The 18,812-nt window shown below is 46.0% G+C and overlaps 2 protein-coding genes across 4 annotated transcripts; one reads left to right on the top strand and one right to left on the bottom strand.

Annotated features, from left to right (window-relative positions):
• The first annotated feature begins 2,533 nt into the window (after positions 1-2,533).
• THRSP (thyroid hormone responsive) lies at positions 2,534-7,072 on the top strand. Its single transcript, XM_011989716.1, has 2 exons — positions 2,534-3,018; positions 6,384-7,072. The coding sequence occupies exon 1, from the start codon at positions 2,547-2,549 to the stop codon at positions 2,997-2,999; it is 453 nt and encodes a 150-aa protein (XP_011845106.1). The 5' UTR covers positions 2,534-2,546; the 3' UTR covers positions 3,000-3,018; positions 6,384-7,072.
• On the bottom strand, positions 7,022-18,729 carry LOC105546505 (NADH dehydrogenase [ubiquinone] 1 subunit C2). 3 transcript variants are annotated; one of them, XM_011989720.1, is made up of 3 exons: positions 18,156-18,729; positions 11,763-11,825; positions 7,022-8,610 (listed from the first exon to the last, which is right to left on the bottom strand). In XM_011989720.1, exons 1-3 carry the CDS (start codon positions 18,319-18,321, stop codon positions 8,573-8,575), a joined length of 267 nt encoding a protein of 88 aa, XP_011845110.1. In that variant the 5' UTR covers positions 18,322-18,729; the 3' UTR covers positions 7,022-8,572. The 3 variants fall into 3 exon arrangements, with proteins under 3 accessions (XP_011845110.1, XP_011845109.1, XP_011845108.1); XM_011989719.1 differs by lacking the exon at positions 11,763-11,825 and adding an exon at positions 11,682-11,756 and having other exon boundaries at positions 7,068-8,736; XM_011989718.1 differs by having other exon boundaries at positions 8,383-8,736; positions 11,682-11,825.
• Between the last annotated feature and the right edge of the window lie 83 nt (positions 18,730-18,812).

Here is an 18,812-nt window from a genome sequence, read left to right as displayed (position 1 = left end):
AAAAAAAAAAAAGAACTTTGCATATATCACTTAGCTTAGAATAATATGTCCTCAGTTAATGTTTGACCTTATCATTATTACAACATATGAGGAAGCCGAGGCTCAGGGAGGCTGGTGCTCTCTGTTTCCCTCCACCGCTTGCAGTACACAGAGGATTAAGGTGGAAGCTTTGCCCTCTGCAGCAGGCCCAGGCCTGGATTTGGCTGCTTGTTCTGCCCTGGAGAAGCAAGGCCAACTGTCAACACAGGGTGACTTCAGGTCACCTGTGGCTATGCGCAGCCAGCCTGCCAAGGGGACTTGACGAGAGGGATGATCACTGCTTTCCTCTCAGGTCTCACGGAGCTAGGGCACGCCTATTCCTGTCATGTCCAAGCTATGAGACCTTGGGCAAGTATCTCTCCTTTTCTGAGTCTCAGTTTTGTCTCAGTTTTATCTCATGATACTTATGTTTTTCTGTCTCAGGGCCCCTGTGGGAACTGAGTTAAAAGATGGGACTTTGCACACCACTCTGCTGTGCCAACATAAGCGTAGTTAAGGCCAGTAACTCTGGGTGCGGTAAATATTACAATTTAAGGCGGAGGGGTTATAGGGAAGTAGAATATTTTTTCTTTTTCTTTTCTTTTTTTTTTTTTTTGAGATAGGATCTTGATCTGTCACCCAGGCCAGAGTGCAGTGGCGCCATCACAGTTCACTGCAGCCTTAACCTCCCGGGTTCAAGCAATCCTCCCACCTCCCACCTCAGCCACTTGAGTAGCTGAGACCTCAGATATGTGCCATCACACCCAGCTAATTTTTTTAAATTAATTTTTTGTAGAGATAGGGTCTCATATGTTGTTCACGCTGGTCTCAAACTACTGGGCTCAAATGATCCTCCTGCCTCAACCTTCCAAATTACTGGGATTACAGGCATGAGCCACCATGCCAGGCTGGGAGGTGGAATTTTGTTCAATCTAAAGATAAGCTTTTTCACAGCTCTGGCTGTAGTGGGAGGGAGCAGAGGAGTGAATGATCGTCAGTTGGGAGGGTGCAGAGAGGGCTCCTGCCCTAGGGTGGAGGTGAGGGTGGCTTAGGTGAGACAACACTGAGGCCCTGTTCAGCCCCACATCCCCTCCTGTGCTCCCTCCTCCTCTCTCCTCTTCTGCAGGTGTGGGAGGTATCACCATTCAGCAGATTTCACCGGAGGCAGTGGAGGGGGCAGGTCCCTGAGCCAGAACTCAGGTCTTATTCTCCACTTGACTCTGCCACTAACTTGTTGTGCAGTTTTGGGCCTTTCCCCAGGCCTTCATTTTCTTAAATATCTAATAAAAAAATATATAGCAAATGCAGTTTGTAAACTATGACAATATGACCATGCAGAAGATTATTATCTTCCAAGACTGCTGGTCCAAGGAAAGGTCAATAATAAAGTGGAAGCATTGTAGCTTGTGGAATGACTGGTTAGATTTGGGAGAAGCCTTAGCAATAATCTAGAATCTGCATAGATAATACATCTGAGGATTGGGCTTTGTGGTTTACAAAGCATTTTTTTCCTCTTTTGATCCCAGCCACTTGTCTGGACTGATACAAAGCATTTTTATGGGTTTGTCTTATTCAATTCTCACAATACCACCTCAGATTTACAGAGGATATGGATCTGGTTAACTTGTATGACTATGTAACCTCATGTCAGTCCAGAGCACTGCCTGGAGGTGGGTAGAGGTGGTCCTGGGCTGGAATCCCAGTCCCAGTGGAACCTTGAGCAAGTTACTTTAGCTGTCTTCACCTAAATTTCCTCATTGGCAAAACAGGAATACTGGTGGTTCATACCTGCAATTCCAGCACTTTGGGAGGCTGAGGTGGGAGGATTGCTTGATCCCAGGAGTTCAAAACCAGACTGGGCAACATAGCAAGACCCCATCTCTACAAAAATTAAATAAATAAAACATTTATGAGGGTTGTGGTGAAGATTAAATGAGATCACTCACAAGAAAGCTCAGTGCAGACCCTGATGTGCAGTAGGTGCTCAATAAATATTAGCCAGCAAAAAACAAAAAAATCTCAGCTAGGAAATTGCAGAACTGGGTTTCTGACTCCAACCTCAATATTCCTTGCCCCACATCAAGCTGTTTCACTTCAAATCCTCTCCATTACACAATGCAGTCACCCTGGGCTGAAGGAGTGAATTGTGCATTGGAAGGCTGCCCTAAGCAGCAAAGAGACAGCTTGGTCTCCAGTGACCTGAAAGAATTATTTATTGCCCTGAGGTCCAGTGTACGAGTTGCCAAAGGGAAAAGCTTCCTTCCAACTGGCTCAGCAAGCTGACACAGAAAGTGTCGGGTTCTTGCTGGGGCAGTCATGCAGAGCTGGGATGACACGCAGAAGGCTGGCAGACCTGTCTCTGGGCAGATGGATCACCTGATACAGATGCTGGAGCCTGAGCCCTGGGATTGGCCCAAAACAGGGCTATGTTGACCCAACAGCTGAGCATTGGCATCCTGTCAATCTGCCGAGAGCCTAGAAATAGTGCAGGGCAGTCTGCTGGGTTCAGTGTGTCAGAGGAAGCAACCATGCAGGTGCTAACCAAGCGTTACCCCAAGAACTGCCTGCTGACCGTCATGGACCGGTATTCGGCCGAGGTGCACAACATGGAGCAGGTGGTGATGATCCCCAGCCTTCTGCGGGACGTGCAGCTGAGTGGGCCTGAGGGCCGGGCCCAGGCTGAGGCCCCTGATCTCCACACCTATTTCACCATGCTCAAGGCCATCTGTGTGGATGTGGAACATGGGCTGCTGCCGCGGGAGGAGTGGCAGGCCAAGGTGGCAGGCGGCAAAGCTGAGGAGGCTAAGAATGGAACCGCAGAGACAGAGGAAGTCGAGGACGAGAGTGCCTCAGGAGAGCTGGAACTGGAAGCCCAGTTCCACCTGCACTTCTCCAGCCTCCATCACATCCTTATGCACCTCACCAAGAAAGCCCAGGAGGTGACAAGGAAATACCAGGAAATGACGGGACAAGTTTGGTAGACCTTGGACACTAGGGAAGGTAATGGTGGCCATGCTGGTGGGTGTCAGAGTCTACCAAGGGACATTCCAGGAGAGGAGAGGGGGCAGTGGTGCAACCCAGTGGGAGAGGAACAGCCTGGCTCTCAGACAGTGCCACTCTTGCGTCAGGGTATTGGGACCACAACCTAGGAGGGCCTAAGACTAGGCCTGCGTTACTATCCTTCTGACCTCAAATTGGCAACTGCAATGAAGTGATATGGAAATAGAAGGAAAAGTGGCCTGTAAGGGCATATCTCATATGCACATATGTTTGTGCACGTGTGCATTTTTTTGTATGTGAATACTTGTAAATGTGTGAATTGAATGAGTGTGTTCTCATCATTGACTTTGTTAAGAATTTGATTAAAGAGGGGCCAGGCACGGTGGCTCACGCCAAATCCCAGCACTTTGGGAGGCCAAGGCGGGTGGATTGCCTGAGGTCAGGAGTTCGAGACCAGCCTGGCCAATGTGGTGAAATCCCGTCTCTACTAAAAATACAAAAATTAACTGGGCGTGGTGGCAGGCACCTGTAGTCCCAGCTACTCGGGAGGCTGAGGTAGGAGAATGGCGTGAACCCGGGAGGCGGAGGTTGCAGTCAGTCGAGATTGTGCCACTGCACTCCAGCCTGGGCGACAGAGGGAGACTCTATCTCAAAAAACAAAAAAAAAAAGAAAGAAAGAAAGAAAGAAGAAACTTACCTAAGGCATGCATATTGACTTAAGTGAACATTGTGAATTCCGTGTGTGTGACAGTGTTTCCCACATTTTTTCAAGTCACAGAACATGGAAAAGTATATGGCACACGGGGATACATAGGTGAGGCTGCTTGCAGTACTCCTACAACAGGCTGGGGGTACTCTGACCATCCCAGGTTAGAACCCACCAAACGGGAAGCCGAGGGACCACTGTCATGGCACTCTAATCCATTCCAGGCAAACCGGAGTGTACAGACATGCCTGTTGGGAAGCCCTGTTGTATGTACATGTGATTATGTGTTCCAGTCTGAGCCTACATGTCTATGCACAGAGGGGCTGGGGTGGTGAGTGTGGATGAGCAGCAAGCTAGACAAGCAGGTGGTGGCAGAGGGTAGGAGGTGGGAAGGGTCCCTAGCATGGTCATCACTAGTTCACTCATGGATAAAGACTAGTATTAATAGAAATTGGACCACAGTAGCTGCCAGTTTTGATTCTGTGCCACCTGCCAGCCCTGCTCCCACCAACTGGTCTCATTAGTTGTAAACAACATCTGTGTCCATTGCAATCTCAAAACCATCTGATGCAGCTATGCAGGAAAAGATTCTCATCCCCACTTTACTAGTAAGGGAATTGAAGCCAGAGAGGTGAAGTGACTCACCAAAGTCACACAGTAAAGAGACAAAAGTAAGACCGGCCTCAACTTTGAGCTGAGTGTTCTTTCCTCATACCCACTATCTGCCATATTGTGTTATCTTCATAATCTGTGTGAAGGCTGCTCTGTAATTATGGGGAATAAATGCGGACCCCCAAACACAGAGCCTATGGAGATCTCTGCTCCAGGCATTTTCTCAGCCATTTTTCCTTCTCCCATTTCAAACCCAAACTGTCAACCTCAGCCCTTCTTCCCTCTCCCCGGGAGGCTCCCCGAGTTGCCTCACAGAGGTTCTTGAATTAGACTGGGCTGTGTCAACAGCTCTGGGTTCACGTTCTGATTCTATCGCTGATGAGCTGTGGGGCCTTGGGCAAGCTACTTCATTTCTCTGGGTTTCAGCTTCTTCACTGAACAATAACAGTGGTAGTAAAACTAACGACTGGCATTTGAATAATTTTAAGATCACTTTGCATATCCATTATCTAATGGAATTATCATTCCCTTTTTTTTTTTTTTGAGATGGAGTCTCACCCCGTCATCCAGGTTGGAGTGTAATGGTGCCATCCTAGCTCACTGCCACCTCTGCCTCCCAGGTTCAAGAGATTTTCCTCAGCCTCCCAAGTAGCTGGGATTACAGGCGTGTGCCACCACACCCGGCTAATTTTTTTTTTATCTTTAGTAGAGACAGGGTTTCACCATGTTGGCCAGGCTGGTCTCGAACTCCTGACCTTGTGATCCACCTGCCTCGGCCTCCCAAAGTGCTGGGATTGCAGGCATGAACCACCGCGCCCAGCCTATCATTCCCTTTTGCAGATGAAAAAACCAGAGGCCTGAGAAGTAAAATGAGTCCAACATTACTCAGTAAATGACAGAGCCAAGATATGAACCCTGGCCTAATTAGTCTAATTATTTTCCTCTACAGTGGTGTTCCTTAGAGCCTTAGACTTTTGCAGAGTGGGCTCAAAGTGGGAACTGGGCATGGCAGAATGGGTAGAAACCACACTCTGACTCACCAAATAGCTTCAAAGGCCAGAGCAGCAACTCTACACCATAACATTTCAACACACCCTAACCTGATTTTCATTCAGAGGCAATATGGTATAGCAACAGTTAAAAATCTGGGCTCTTGTTCTGGCTCTTCCATTGACTTCTGTATTATCCTAGACAACTTTTATTTTTGAGATGGAGTCTCACTCCATCGCCAGGCTGGAGTACAGTGGCGCGATCTCGGCTCGCTGGAACCTCCACCTCCCGGGTTCAAGCAATTCTCCTGCCTCAGTCTCTCAAGTAGTTGGGACTATAGGCATGCGCCACCATGTCCAGCTAATTTTTTGTATTTTTAGTAGAGATGGGGTTTCATCATGTTGGCCAAGATGGTCTCAATCTCCTGACCTTGTGATCCTCCCCACTCGGCTTCCCAAAATGCTGGGATTACAGGCGTGAGCCACCGTGCCCAACCTCCCTTTTTTTTTTTTTTTTTTTTTTGAGATGGAGTCTTGCTCTTGTTGTCCAGGCTGGAGTGCGGTGGTGCGATCTTGGCTCACTACAACCTCTGCCTCCCAGATTCAAGCAAGTCTCCTGCCTCAACCTCCCGAGGAACTGGGATTACAGGCTCACGCCACCACGCCCGGCTAATTTTTGTACTTTTAGTAGAGATGGGGTTTCGCCATGTTGGCCAGACTGGTCTCGAATTCCTGACCTCAAGTGATCCCCCCACCTTGGCCTCCCAAAGTGCTGGGATTACAGGCGTGAGTCACCAAGCCTGGCCCTAGACAACTTATCTTACCTTTCTGCATCTTAGTTTCCCTGTTAGTAAAATATAGCAGAGAAATCAAATGAGTTATTCCTGCTCTGACAACCTAGGATTCTCCTTACAATGCTGAGGCACTGCCAGTTTTCCATCAGCAACATCAGCATTGAGTTTTTTCATTTTAATTCCTGCTTCAATGGGCATGTGACAGTATCTTAGTTGTTTAAATTGATACTCACTTGGTCTTTTAAAAACTTCTTCACTCCACAGGTCCCTTCACATGATAAAAGGCAGACTCTGATGAGGCAGGCGGAGCAGTTCACCAGCCAATGATGAGAGCAGAAAGGCCTAGACCTGCAGCCAGAAGTGAAGGCGGCTCACTTCTCCCGGATGCTTCTCTAACTCCTGAGCACCAATTCCTGGATTCCAGTCACTGGCTTACCTTTAGAATGTCTGTTGCTATTGTTTACTGCTCCCCTCGCTCCTCTTACCAGCTTGGGGAGGTGACCAGGAGGGACTAGACAGTTACCTGTCCTGTGTGGTATGGTGGGAAGAGCGTAGGTGTTGGCATGTGACCAAAATTCACATCCCTCCTCATGGCATTCATTCAGTGTGTGTACTTATGCAAGTTATTTAACCCATTGGAGCCTAAATTCCCTCATCTATAAAATGGGGATAATATTATGTACCTCACAAGCTGATGAAAACTAAACATGATGAATCAAAAGCACTTGGCATGTGAGGGCTATTAAAATAGCCTGATATTTTTTTCTCCCTCTCTCTCCTATGTATTTGCTCTGGTCCTTGCTTTTTACCCTCCAGAGCTAAGAGGTAGCAGACAGAGTCTCTTGGGATGAGTGGTTCACCCTCTTTTACTTGGTGACCACTGATGAGGCCAACAACAAGTGAACTATAAACGTATTTATTGCAGAAGTAATTTTAAAAACCAAAACCTTGTATTTGTACATCTTTATTATTTCTAAAGCACTTTCTCCAACCTAATTTCAGTTTTTACAAGTGGTACTCAAGAAAATAAAGACGGAATTCATTTGATTTTGCCCAGAAACCATCTGCTTATATTTATAAGGCTATCTAATTTGAAATCACATATAGGCCAGGCGTGGTGGCTCACGCCTGTAATCCCAGCACTTTGGGAGGCCGAGGCAGGTGGATCACAAGGTCAAGAGATCGAGACCATCCTGGTCAACATGGTGAAATCCTGTCTCTACTGAAAATACAAAAATCAACTGGGCGTGGTGGCATGCACCTGTAGTCCCAGCTACTCAGGAGGCTAAGGCAGGAGAATTGCTTGAACCCAGGAGGTGGAGGTTGCAGTGAGCTGAGATCGCACCACTGCACTCCAGCCTGATGACAGAGCAAGACTGTCTCAAAAAAAAAAAAAAAAAAAAAAAAAAATCACATATACTTTATCTCCCAAACCTAATCTGATTATAAATTCTAAGCTAGGAAACAAAATCTTTTGAGACAAGTACTTTTTTTTTTTTTTGACAGGGTCTCCTTTGTCACCCAGGCTGCAGTTAACTGTGACACAATCACAGTTAACTGCATCCTCGAACTCCAGGACTCAATAGATCCTCCCATTTCAGCCTCATGAGTAGCGGAGACTACAGGCACGTGCCACCATGCCCGGCTAATTTTTGTATTTTATGTAGAGACAGTGTTTTGCCATGTTGCCCAGGTTGGTCTCAAACTCCTGGGCTCAAGCAATCTACCCTGCCTCAGCCTCTCAAAGTGCTGGGATTCTAGCCACGAGCCACAGCATCAGGCCAGGACAAGCATTTGATAAGCCATAAAAAGTAACCTCATTCCAGTTAGGTACAGTCTTTTGCTTCTAATTGCACCAAGCTCCACTGTAGACAGTATTAGCTCCTGAGTCCACTTTCTCCAGGATAATCCACCTAAGAGCAAAGACACCTTTGCAGCGTAAGACTTCTGTTTTCCTTGTCTGGAGTCTCCTCCTTCTAAACCACCTTCTATATCATTATAGACAGAGCTCAGAAATACAAACCTGACTGTACAATTTAAATACCTACAGGATGAAGTCAAAACTATATGGCAAGAGTCAGAATCCTCCATAATCTGGCTCACTCTAAATTCACTTTGCACTAGGATGGGACAGGCAAACCTTTTCTGAAAGGGCCACATATTAATTAGGCTTTGCAGGCCATAGGTCTCTATCGCAACTACTCAATTCTGCTCTTGTAGCATGGCAGTTGCCACAAACAACATGTAAACAAATGAGCATGGCTGTGTTCCAATAAGACTTTATTGGCAGTGGGCCAGATTTGGCCCATAGGCTGTAGTCTGCTAACTCTAAACTAGAATTGAACCTCATTTTAAAATCTTTCAGATGAGTGAATGGAAACTGACCATTCTCTGATGAATTATTTTTCTTACAACAATAAAAAGAGTCAGAATATTCATGGTAACTATTTTAATTACAAGGTGTCAACACACAGATAGGCATAAGCTTCAACTGTCATTAGAAACATGTTCCATCAAATTCAGAAACAGCAGGCATCAGTGAAACTGGAGCATGTATTTTGAAGACTTCAACGTACTGGATAGAATTTTTCAAAAATTTCAGCATATGTTTTCTTCTCTATAAAAGGAAAGACCATAAAAGATTTATTTTAAAAATATGTTTTAAAAATTGTATTTCCTAAAGGAAAATTAACACTCAGTAATCTTACTGATTGAAATCCTGATGTGGTCTGAATGTTCATGCCCCCCCGAAGTTCGTAAGTTGAAATGTAACCCCCAAGATGATGATATTACGAGGTTAGGACTTTGGGAGGTGATTAGGTCACAAAGGCTCTGTCCTCATGAGTAGGATCGGCTTAGGGGACCTTGTTTGCCTCTTCTATCACGTGAGGACACAGCAAGATGGCATCATCTATGAAGCACAGAGTGGGCCCTTAGCAGACACCAACTGTGCTGGTACCCTGATCTTGGACTTCCCAGCCTCCAGAATTGCAAGCAATAAATTTCTATTATTTATATATTACCCAGTCTATTCTGCAATTATACAGGTGGTAAGAAAAACCAAGTTAAAAAAAAATTTTTTTAATTACCCAGTTTAAGGCATTTTGTTATAGTAGGCCAAATGGACTAAGACAAACCCCTAAGAATTTCCCTATTTTCTTGTCCACGACTATGGCTTGGTAATCACTGAAGGATTTTCTTTCATTGAATGAAGAATAATTTTGGAGGAATCTGTGATGACAACCAAATGGCTGCCAAGAGGGACAAGGTGCTGCCAGGAATAACCTGACTGAAGAGGTGAAGGAAGAAATAAACACAGAAGGGCACAGGTCAGCTAGGAGAGGCCAGCAGCCAATGTGGTCAAGCTCTCTGGGCTCCCACTGTCCATGCATGAGGCTCTTGGCACAACTGCCAGTAATCTGCAGCTCAGAAACAGAATGAGCCCTGCAGCTATACACACTCCTGCAGACACAGTGAACTCATGGAACTATGTCTAAGCAAAGAGCCAGAGGTCTGGGACTGAAGACTGCTCAGTCACTGGGCGTCACTCCTAGTAATCAATATAGCCAAGATGACTTCCAGCTCTAACATTTAATGGTTCTGAGTATTATGCATTCCCGATACATCCACTATTCATGCTTTGTGCTAGTCTTTAAGCTCTTCTTTGGCAAAAAAAGAAGCTGTATCTTTGTGATCCACCATAAATATATATGTGACTGAAGGCTGTGGGAAAATTAAAGAGTAATAAAATTTTAGAGCTAAATAAGATCTTAGAGATCAGTCTAATGAAATTTAAATGTTTTATATCACACATTTACATTAACAGGAAAATCTTTTTTTTTTTTTTTTTTTTTTTGAGACAGGATCTCACTGTGTCACCTAGGCTGGAATGCAGTGGTGTGATCACAGCTCACAGCACCTTGACCTCCCAGGCTCAAGTAATCCTCCTGCCTCAGCCTCCCAAGTAGCTGGGACTATACGCATGTGCCGCCACACCCAGCTAATTTTTAAATTTTCTGTGGAGATGAGGTCTCACTATGTTGCTGAGACTGGGGAAAATCTATTTATATGTTTACAAGTTCAAATTTTTTCTATACTCATTCATTTACACATTTAATAAGGTCATGTGTGCCAAACCCCTGGGGAGACAAAAAAAAAAAAAACTGTCCTAGTAAGTTAAACTCCCAGCCTACAGAGACTCATATATGTGCACATGTGTTGTGTGTATGTGTGTAAAACACAGGTGAGAAAAGTTATATTACAACTATTAATAGATTCATAGCAGAATAGAGATAGAGCACACTGAGGGAACGCCTGACTGTAGCTCGGTGAAAGCTTCACTGAGATAATGAAAGCAGAAATTTGCTAGATGGATGGGGTGGAAACAGGGGCAAGAGGAAGAATAACATAGCAGGAAGAAGGTACAACATGTATAAAGCAATATAGGGCAGGCTCAGGACAAAGCATTTCACCAGGCAAATGATGAGTGATGAGGAATGAGGAAGTGTTCCATATGGTTCATATCCACTATTATGCATAAGTGCCTGCTATGTGTAGGCTCTATGCGAGAGGCTGGGAAACAAAGACAAAGCTACAATCCATGAAGAACACAGACGTGTATATCATATAGTAGATAAGAATGTGGGTAAAGTGTTTCTACCAGAGGACACGCAATTAGCTAAGCTGGAGGAAATGAGCCATCCTAAGGAGTCTGGATTTTATTCACTGGGCAATAGATGACTTATTTTATTTTAATCTAATTTTATTTTTTGAGACAGAGTCTCGCTGTGACGCCCAGGCTGGAGTGCAATGGAGCGATCTTGGCTCACTGAAACCTCCGCCTCCCGGGTTCAAGCAATTCTCCTGCCTCAGCTTCCCAAGTAGCTGAGATTACAGGCACGCGCCATCATGGCCGGCTACTTTTTGTATTTCTAGTAGAGACGGGGTTTCACCATGTTAGCCAGGCTGGTCTCAAGTTCCTGACCGCAGGTGATCCGCCCCCCTCAGCCTCCCAAAGTGCTAGGATTACAGGCGTGAGCCTCTGCGCCCAGCCGAAAAACTATTTTAAACAGATGTGATCAGATTTGCTGTCACTGGAAATAAGACGAAAGCAAGTGGTGAGTTAACAGGCAAGTGCAACAGTCTGAGCAAGAGATTATCAACGCCTGAACCAGGGAGAGGAGAGTTCAAAGTTGAGAAATATTTAGGAAGTAGAACTGATAAGACTTGATGATTAATGGGAAGTGAAAGAGAAAGACTTGATAATTCTGAGGCTTCTGGCTTGAGTGTCCAGGTGGACAGTAGTGCCATTCCCTGAAGCAGGACAGAGAGGAGCAGGTGGTTTGGGAAGGCAGAGGGGACATGAGTTTTGTTTGCTGTCCAAAGGAGACAGGTAGTCAGGCAAAAACTGGATATATTAATTCAAGAGAATTTTGGTCCATAGACTAAGATGTGGGAGTCAACAGAATTTAGAAGGTACCTAAAGCCATAGACATGGATAAGATTAACCAGGGAAAATAATAATACAGTAAACACAGATTCTCTAAAATTAACTTGAAATACCTTTTTCAGAAAAATCCTCTGGATGTAATTTCATATATCCAAACATTTCACGGTCCCTCACAGCATACTTGTAGTCTTCACGTTTTACAAGATAATATCCAACAAAATAAAAGGCCGTAATATATAGAAGGTGGCGATGCAAACCTGAAATTCAAATGACAAATCCCAAAGAAAGCAAAAATTAGTCAATATGTATTAAAAGTTACATTTTTGGCTGGACGCAGTGGCTCACACCTGTAATCCCAGCACTTTGGGAGGCCGAGACAGGTGGATCACCTGAGGTCAGGAGTTCGAGACCAGCCTGGCCAACATGGTGAAACCCTGTCTCTATTAAAAATACAAAATTTGGCTAGGGGTGGTGGCGGGTGCCTGTAGTCCCAGTTACTTGGGAGGCTGAGGCAGGAGAATCATTGGAACCTGGGAGGCAGAGGTTGCAGTGAGCTGAGATTGCGCCACCGCACTCCAGCCTGGTCGACAAAGTGCCCAGCCTGTTATGGCATTTATTAAAAAAATAAAAATAAAAAAAGCGCTGGGCTCAGTGGCTCATGCCTGTAATCCCAACACTTTGGGAGGCTGAGGCAGGTGGATCGCCTGAGGTCAGGAGTTCAAGACCAGTTCACATGGTGAAACCCTGTCTCTACTAAAAATACAAAAATCAGCCAGACGGGGTGGTAGGCGCCTGTAATCCCAACTACTCAGGGGGCTGAAGCAGGAGAATCGTTAGAACCCGGGAGGCAGAGGTTGCAGTGAGCCGAGATCGCACCACTGCACTCCAGCCTGGGGGACAGAGTGAGGCTCTGTCTCAAAAAACAAAAAACAAACAAACAAAAAAAGGTATTCTGAACAAACAGCCTTGATCCTTGACAAGGTCTAGCTCTGTTGCCCAGGCTGGAGTGCAGTGGCACAGTCACACCTTACTGCAGCCTCAACCTCCTAGGCTCAAGCAATCCTCTCACCTCAGCTTCCCAAGTAGCTGGGACCAAAAGCGTGAACCACCATGCCCATTTTTTTTAAGAGGGGTCTTGCTATGTTTCCCAGACTGGTCTTGAACTCCTAGGCTCAAGCGATCCCCCTGCCTCGGCCTCCCAAACTGTTGGGATTACAGGAATGAGCCACCCCACTCAGCCCACATTATCACTTCTTTAAAGGTTAGCGAATCTAAAATATTACATGTAATGTATATTTTAGCATATAGCACTTAATATTTATTTAATAAATGAATGAACAGCCTTGGGTAATTCAATTTACTACCTCTAAAACACAGACAAGACCTACCCTGGCTGGGCGTGGTGGCTCACACCTGTAATCCCAGCACTTTGGGAGGCCGAGGTGGGTGGATCACCTGAGGTCAGGAGTTCAACTATCCTGGCTAACACAGTGAAACCCCATCTCTACTAAAAATACAAAAAATTAGCCTGGCGTGGTGGCGGCGCCTATAGTCCCAGCTACTCGGGAGGCTGAGGCGGGAGAATTAACCTGGGAGGTGGAGAATGCAGTGAGCCAAGATGGCACCACTGAACTCTAGCCTGAGTGACAGAATGAGACTGTCTCAAAAAAAAAAAAAAAAAAAAAAAAGGCCTATCCTATCTTTCTCATAGTAGCAGCATATAAAACAAGACATACGCATGTAAAAGTATTTTGGAAAATGTATAAAACAATAAAAATGAAAAATATTCCTATGTTCTAGAACTGGGCAGAGCACTCTCTCTTACCCCAAACAGCCACTGCTCTCCCTAATGGGCTACCCGCCATATAGCAAACCAAAGAGTGCATGTTCTCCCATGTGCCACTGGACTGCAGAGACACACAGAACCAGACTCTCTCTACGCTGACCCATGTTCCTCACAGAAAAACTCCGTAAGTGTTTGAGATGATGATGTCAGCACCCCAGCCCTAAAGGCATGGCTTGGCCTCTTCCCAAGGCCCCGTTTTCCTAACCTCTCTCCTCATTCTCTCTGAGTGGTCTACCTCTCACTACCTGCACACCCCGTCTACAATCATCTTCCCATTCTTTACTCGGTGAGTCTAACCCCAGCAGCTATTGTGCTCTTTGCAGAACATCATAAATTACTGATATATTAAACTAGAGATCAATAAATATTTAATTCTGTGGGCTATACTTAGAATACCAACTAACTCTAAATTTAGGGCACATTAAGTGGTAACCAGCAAGAAGGTTAAGTTTAAAAAAACAGATGATGAGAAAAACTTATAAAAAAATTCTATTTATTGATAGTACAGTAGGGTGACTACAGTTAACAATAATTTGTAGTATAGTTCAAAATTGCTGGAGGAGAGAAATTTGAATGTTCCCAACATAAAGAACGGGTGAATGTTTGGGGTGATGGATGGCCCGTTTGCCCCAGTTTCAACATTACACATTGTATGCATGTATCAAAATATCACATGTACCCCCAAAATATGCACAACTTATTTTTAAAGTCTTATTCTTAAAAAATTCTTCTTAACATTTCCTGCTAATTTGAAAAAGAGCTACACAATTTTATTTCATTGATAGAAATTCATTATTATGAGACATATTCATTATTATGAGACAGAATCTTGCTCTGTCACTTAGGCTGGAATACAGAGGCACGATCACACTCACTGCAGCCTCAACTTCCCAGGCTCCAGTGATCCTCTTACTTCAGCCTCCCAAGTAGCTGGGATCACAGGTGCATGCCACCATGTCCAGATAGCTTAAAACATTTTCTTTTGTAGAGACAAAGTTTTCCTATGTTGCCCAGGCTGGTCTTGAAACCAAGCAATACTCCCATCTCAGCCTTCCAAAGTGTTGGGATTACAGGTGTGAGCCACAGTGTCCAGCCAGAATATCCCATTACTCACAGAATGCCAGGTACTCTCCAGGGCTTTGAAAATCTACCATATCTCTTTCACCACACCTCCAACTCTCTTAGAAACAACATTTATGTGATACACACCTTCACCCTATATGCACAAACTTGTACCACAATTTGTCTTTTTAATGGATATGGCCATCTGGTCTGTAAACCTTTGGAGGATTGGGACCATGTTTTATATTCCTTGTAATCTACATATAGTTATTCACTCAATACTACCTTTTTTTTTTTTTTTTTTAAAGACAGAGTCTCAGTCTGTCGCCCAGGCTGGAGTGCAACGGCGCAATCTCGGCTCACTGCAATCTCCGCCTCCCAGGTTCAAGCAATTCTCCAGCCTCAGCCTCCCGAGTAGCTGGGATTACTGGCATGTGCCAACACGCCTGGCTAATTTTGGGGTTTCACCATATTGGTCAGGCTGGTCTTGAACTCTTGACCTCAGGTGATCCACCTGCCTCAGCCTCCCGAAGTACTGGGATTACAGGCATGAGCCACCACACCTGGCCTCACTCAATACTTATTGAACACCTACTATAGATACCAGACACTGACCTAGATAAACACAATATGCATTCAGTAAATGCTGCTGAGGACAACCATTTCAATAAAGTCCTAGGATCTAAATCTTCCAAAGCAATTTAGGGAAGCTCTGGGAGCTCAGGAAGTCTGATCCCTACTCCTGGGCTACACAGTTTATATTCATTATCTCATGTAGTCCTGAGATAGGGAACTTCCCCAGAATCAAATGACTAGTGGGGTGGAGGTGGTGTCAAACCCCAAAGCATATGCTCTTAACTGCTGTACTCTTCTGTCTCCCAGAAAGGCACAAACTGCTAAACTAACAACAATGAGATTAAGTGGTGCATATGTCACATTTCAGTCAACCTTTACTTCCTCTACAGCATTCTCCCTCCCATCTGTATCTCCTTTGTGCTCCTAAAGTGCTTTCTGCTCACCCACCTCTATCAAAACATGTATCTATCATACCAAGATCAGCAACAGACTGTTTGTTTGTCTCCCTGATTTCACTAGGAGCTCCATAGGGCACATAACAGAGAAACAGTTCAGTAAGGCCAGGCACAGTAGCTCATACCTATAACCCCAGCACTCTGGGAGGCCGAGGTGGCAGGATCACTTGAGGCCAGAAGTTCGAGACCAGGCTGGCCAAGATGTCAAGACCCCATCTCTACAAAAAATTTAAAAATTGGCCAGGCCTGGTGGTATGCACCTGTAGTCCCAGCTACTCAGAAGGCTAAGATAGGAGGATCGCCTGAGCCCAGAGGTCAAGGCTGCAGTGACCCATGATTGCACCACTGCCCTCTACCCTGGGTGACAAGTGAGAGCCTGTCTCAAAAAAAAAAGGGGGTTCAGTAAATGAACAAATTACAAATGTATGGTAAACTGTTTGCATAACAAGAGCTAAGGAAGGGGAACTCTGTCCAGCACCTTTTATATGTCAGACATTTTACCTATAGAATCTCACTCAATTCTCACAACAAATATGCAAAAATTAATTATTCTTATTTTATAGATGAGGAAACTTCGGCTCTGATCGACCTGACCATGTAACTTGCCCAAACTGACACAGCTGGAAAGCAGTAGAGCAAGTCTGTTTATTTATTTATTTATTGGAGACAAGGTCTCAACTTTGTTGCCCAGACTGTAGTGCAGTGGTGCAATCATGGCTTGCTGCAGCCTCAACTTCCTGGGCTCAAGTGATTCTCCTCCCTTAGCTTCCTGAGTACCTGGGACTACAAGTGCACATCACCATGCCTAGCTAATTTCTTACATTTTTTGTAGAGACAGGGTCTCACTATGTTGCCCAGGCTGGTCTTGAACTCCTGGCCTCAAGAGATCTTCCTGCCTTGGTCTCCCAAAGTGCTGAGATTACAGGTGTGAACCACTGTGCCTGTGCCTGGTGAGCAAGTCTGTTTAGTTCCAAAGTGGAGCTCTTTTCATTACACCAAGTGACAGTCTTGGGCAAGTGTGAAGTGGTGATGAAAAGGGAAAGCCTCGAGTCCTCAGAGGCATAAATGGACAAAGATCACTCCTTTCTGAAGTGAGGAGTCATGTCCAAGGGAGATAGGATTTCAATACTGTTTGAGCACTGGAAATGCTGGGATTTGATGGGCTGGGAGCTGACCTTCAGGCATGACATACAGCTGTAAGAAGGCAAAAGATGTACAAGTGTGGTGACTCCTAATTGCCTGAACCATTGCCTGAGCTTTTTTCCTGATTGTGCTTCTTGGTTCCAATCAACGCCTCACATTGCTGACAAAGATGACTTTTTAAAATACAGAGCTCATCACTGCACCCCTGCAGCTCTCAAAAGCTTACAAAGTTCCTGGCTGGCTAGAAAATAAATTGCCAAGCTCTGCTAAAATCTCCCTTGTAGTTTTATCACCCTAAACCTGAACACTCACTCAATCATTAAACACCCTCCATTCAGAGGTCCTTGCCCTCATTGGCTCCCACTAGCCCCATGGGCCTAGAAAGAGCTGTCTGTCTCTCAGTCCTGCCCGATAATCAAAGTTAACTTCAAAGGGCCCTCTTCCAAAGTTCCTCTCCTCTTTTCCCTCTGGAAATCCATAGAGCTTAGCAAAGCTACTGTGGTGGTATTATCAGAATAGTCAGTGTCTCTGATGGGATTACAGCACACTGGTTCAAAGCCTCCTATTCAAACTGTGGTCCTCAGACCAGCAGCAGCAGTATTTGAGCACTTGTTGGTAACATCAAGTTCCTCCCCAGACCTCATGAATCAGAATCCGCATTTTTTTTTTTTTGAGACAGGGTCTCACTTTGTTGCCCAGGCTGGGGTGCAATGGAGCAATCTCGGGTTACTGCAACCTCAGCCTTCCAGGCTCAAACGACCCTCCTGCCTCAGCCTCCCTCAGCCTGGGACCACAGGCGTGCACCACCATGCCCGGCTAACTTTTTTAGTTTTTTGTAGAGACCGGCTTTCGCCCTGTTGCGGAGACTGGTATACAGTTCCTGAGCTCAAGCGATCCGCCCGCCACGGCCTCCCAAGGCGCTGGGATTACAGGTGTGAGCCACCGCGCCCAGTCTAGAATCCGATTTTAACAAGACACCTATGCTATTCGTATGCACATTAAGTTTGAGAAGCACCGGTGTCCCATATCCATTCAGAGGTCAAAAAAAAAAAAAAGCTCTGCTACGTAATAGCCATATGACCTTGGGCAAGCTGCTGTTTAACCTGTTAGGCTCGGTTTCCTCGTTGTGAATAATACATCCCTAATAAAGTGTTTTAAGGCCTACATGCTATCAATAATGCCCATAGTGTGAGTAGCGCGTGGCATGGAGTCACGGCTCATTTGTGCACACAGTACAACACGAACTGAGAAGAGTAGTCCCGGGTCCTTCACAGACTCAGTCCGGGCTTCACTGCACCTCAATTTCTTCAAGTGCCAAATGACACACTGGCTCTGCTCGATTCTAAAGAGCTAACGGGGCGCGGACCGCCCGGGAAGGCGAGCTGGGGTCAGCTAGGCAACAAGGCACGGAAAAACAGAGCACCTCAGGAGGGCCTACGGCGGGGCAGGTCTGCAGCCCTGCGACCCCCTCTCCTCCCAGCCGATCCCGACCGCGCAGCTCTCACCAGCCGACAGGACCGGCCTCCGCCGGATGAAGTTATCAGTCAGGCCAGCGCAGTATCCCAAGAAGCCCATGTAGAGAAGCCGCGGGTCGGTCAGCTTGGGCGGGGGCAGGCTCCGGGACTCATCCGGCAGAAACCGTAAGGGCTCTGGGTTCCGCCGTGGGATCATGGTGACGCCGTTCCCACTAGAGGCCTGGTCTCAGACCACGAACTACAAAGAAAACCACCACGACCACTACCCGGCACTAAGGAGTCAGCTTTCTCCTCCTCCTCTGCGCGCCGGACTCAAGGCCACGGCGCAGTGCGGTGCAGCGCCCAAAAGCTTCCCGATGCGTGCTGCTGCCGGAACCCCGCACGCAAAGTTCCGGACTGCTAGGTGTCAATTCGCTCGTCCGCCCGCGCTAATTCTCTGGTGGGAGTGGGTTTCACGGGCCTGGTAACGCGTGGTGGAGGAGTACCCCAAACGAGCCAAACTGGGCGAAGTCTAGGAGACACTGATTTTCTTTTCTGCCAACTTCCGCACCCAGAATTGCCTCTCCCTCCCCTGCCCTTTCTGGAAAGATTTATCTTTTCGGCCGGGCGCGGTGGCTCAAGCCTGTAATCCCAGCACTTTGGGAGGCCGAGGCGGGTGGATCACGAGGTCAGGAGATCGAGACCATC

This window comes from Mandrillus leucophaeus, unplaced genomic scaffold, assembly GCF_000951045.1.
Source record: "Mandrillus leucophaeus isolate KB7577 unplaced genomic scaffold, Mleu.le_1.0 Scaffold360, whole genome shotgun sequence".
Classification (NCBI taxonomy): domain Eukaryota; kingdom Metazoa; phylum Chordata; class Mammalia; order Primates; family Cercopithecidae; genus Mandrillus; species Mandrillus leucophaeus.
This window is presented reverse-complemented; position numbering and strand designations above follow the sequence as displayed.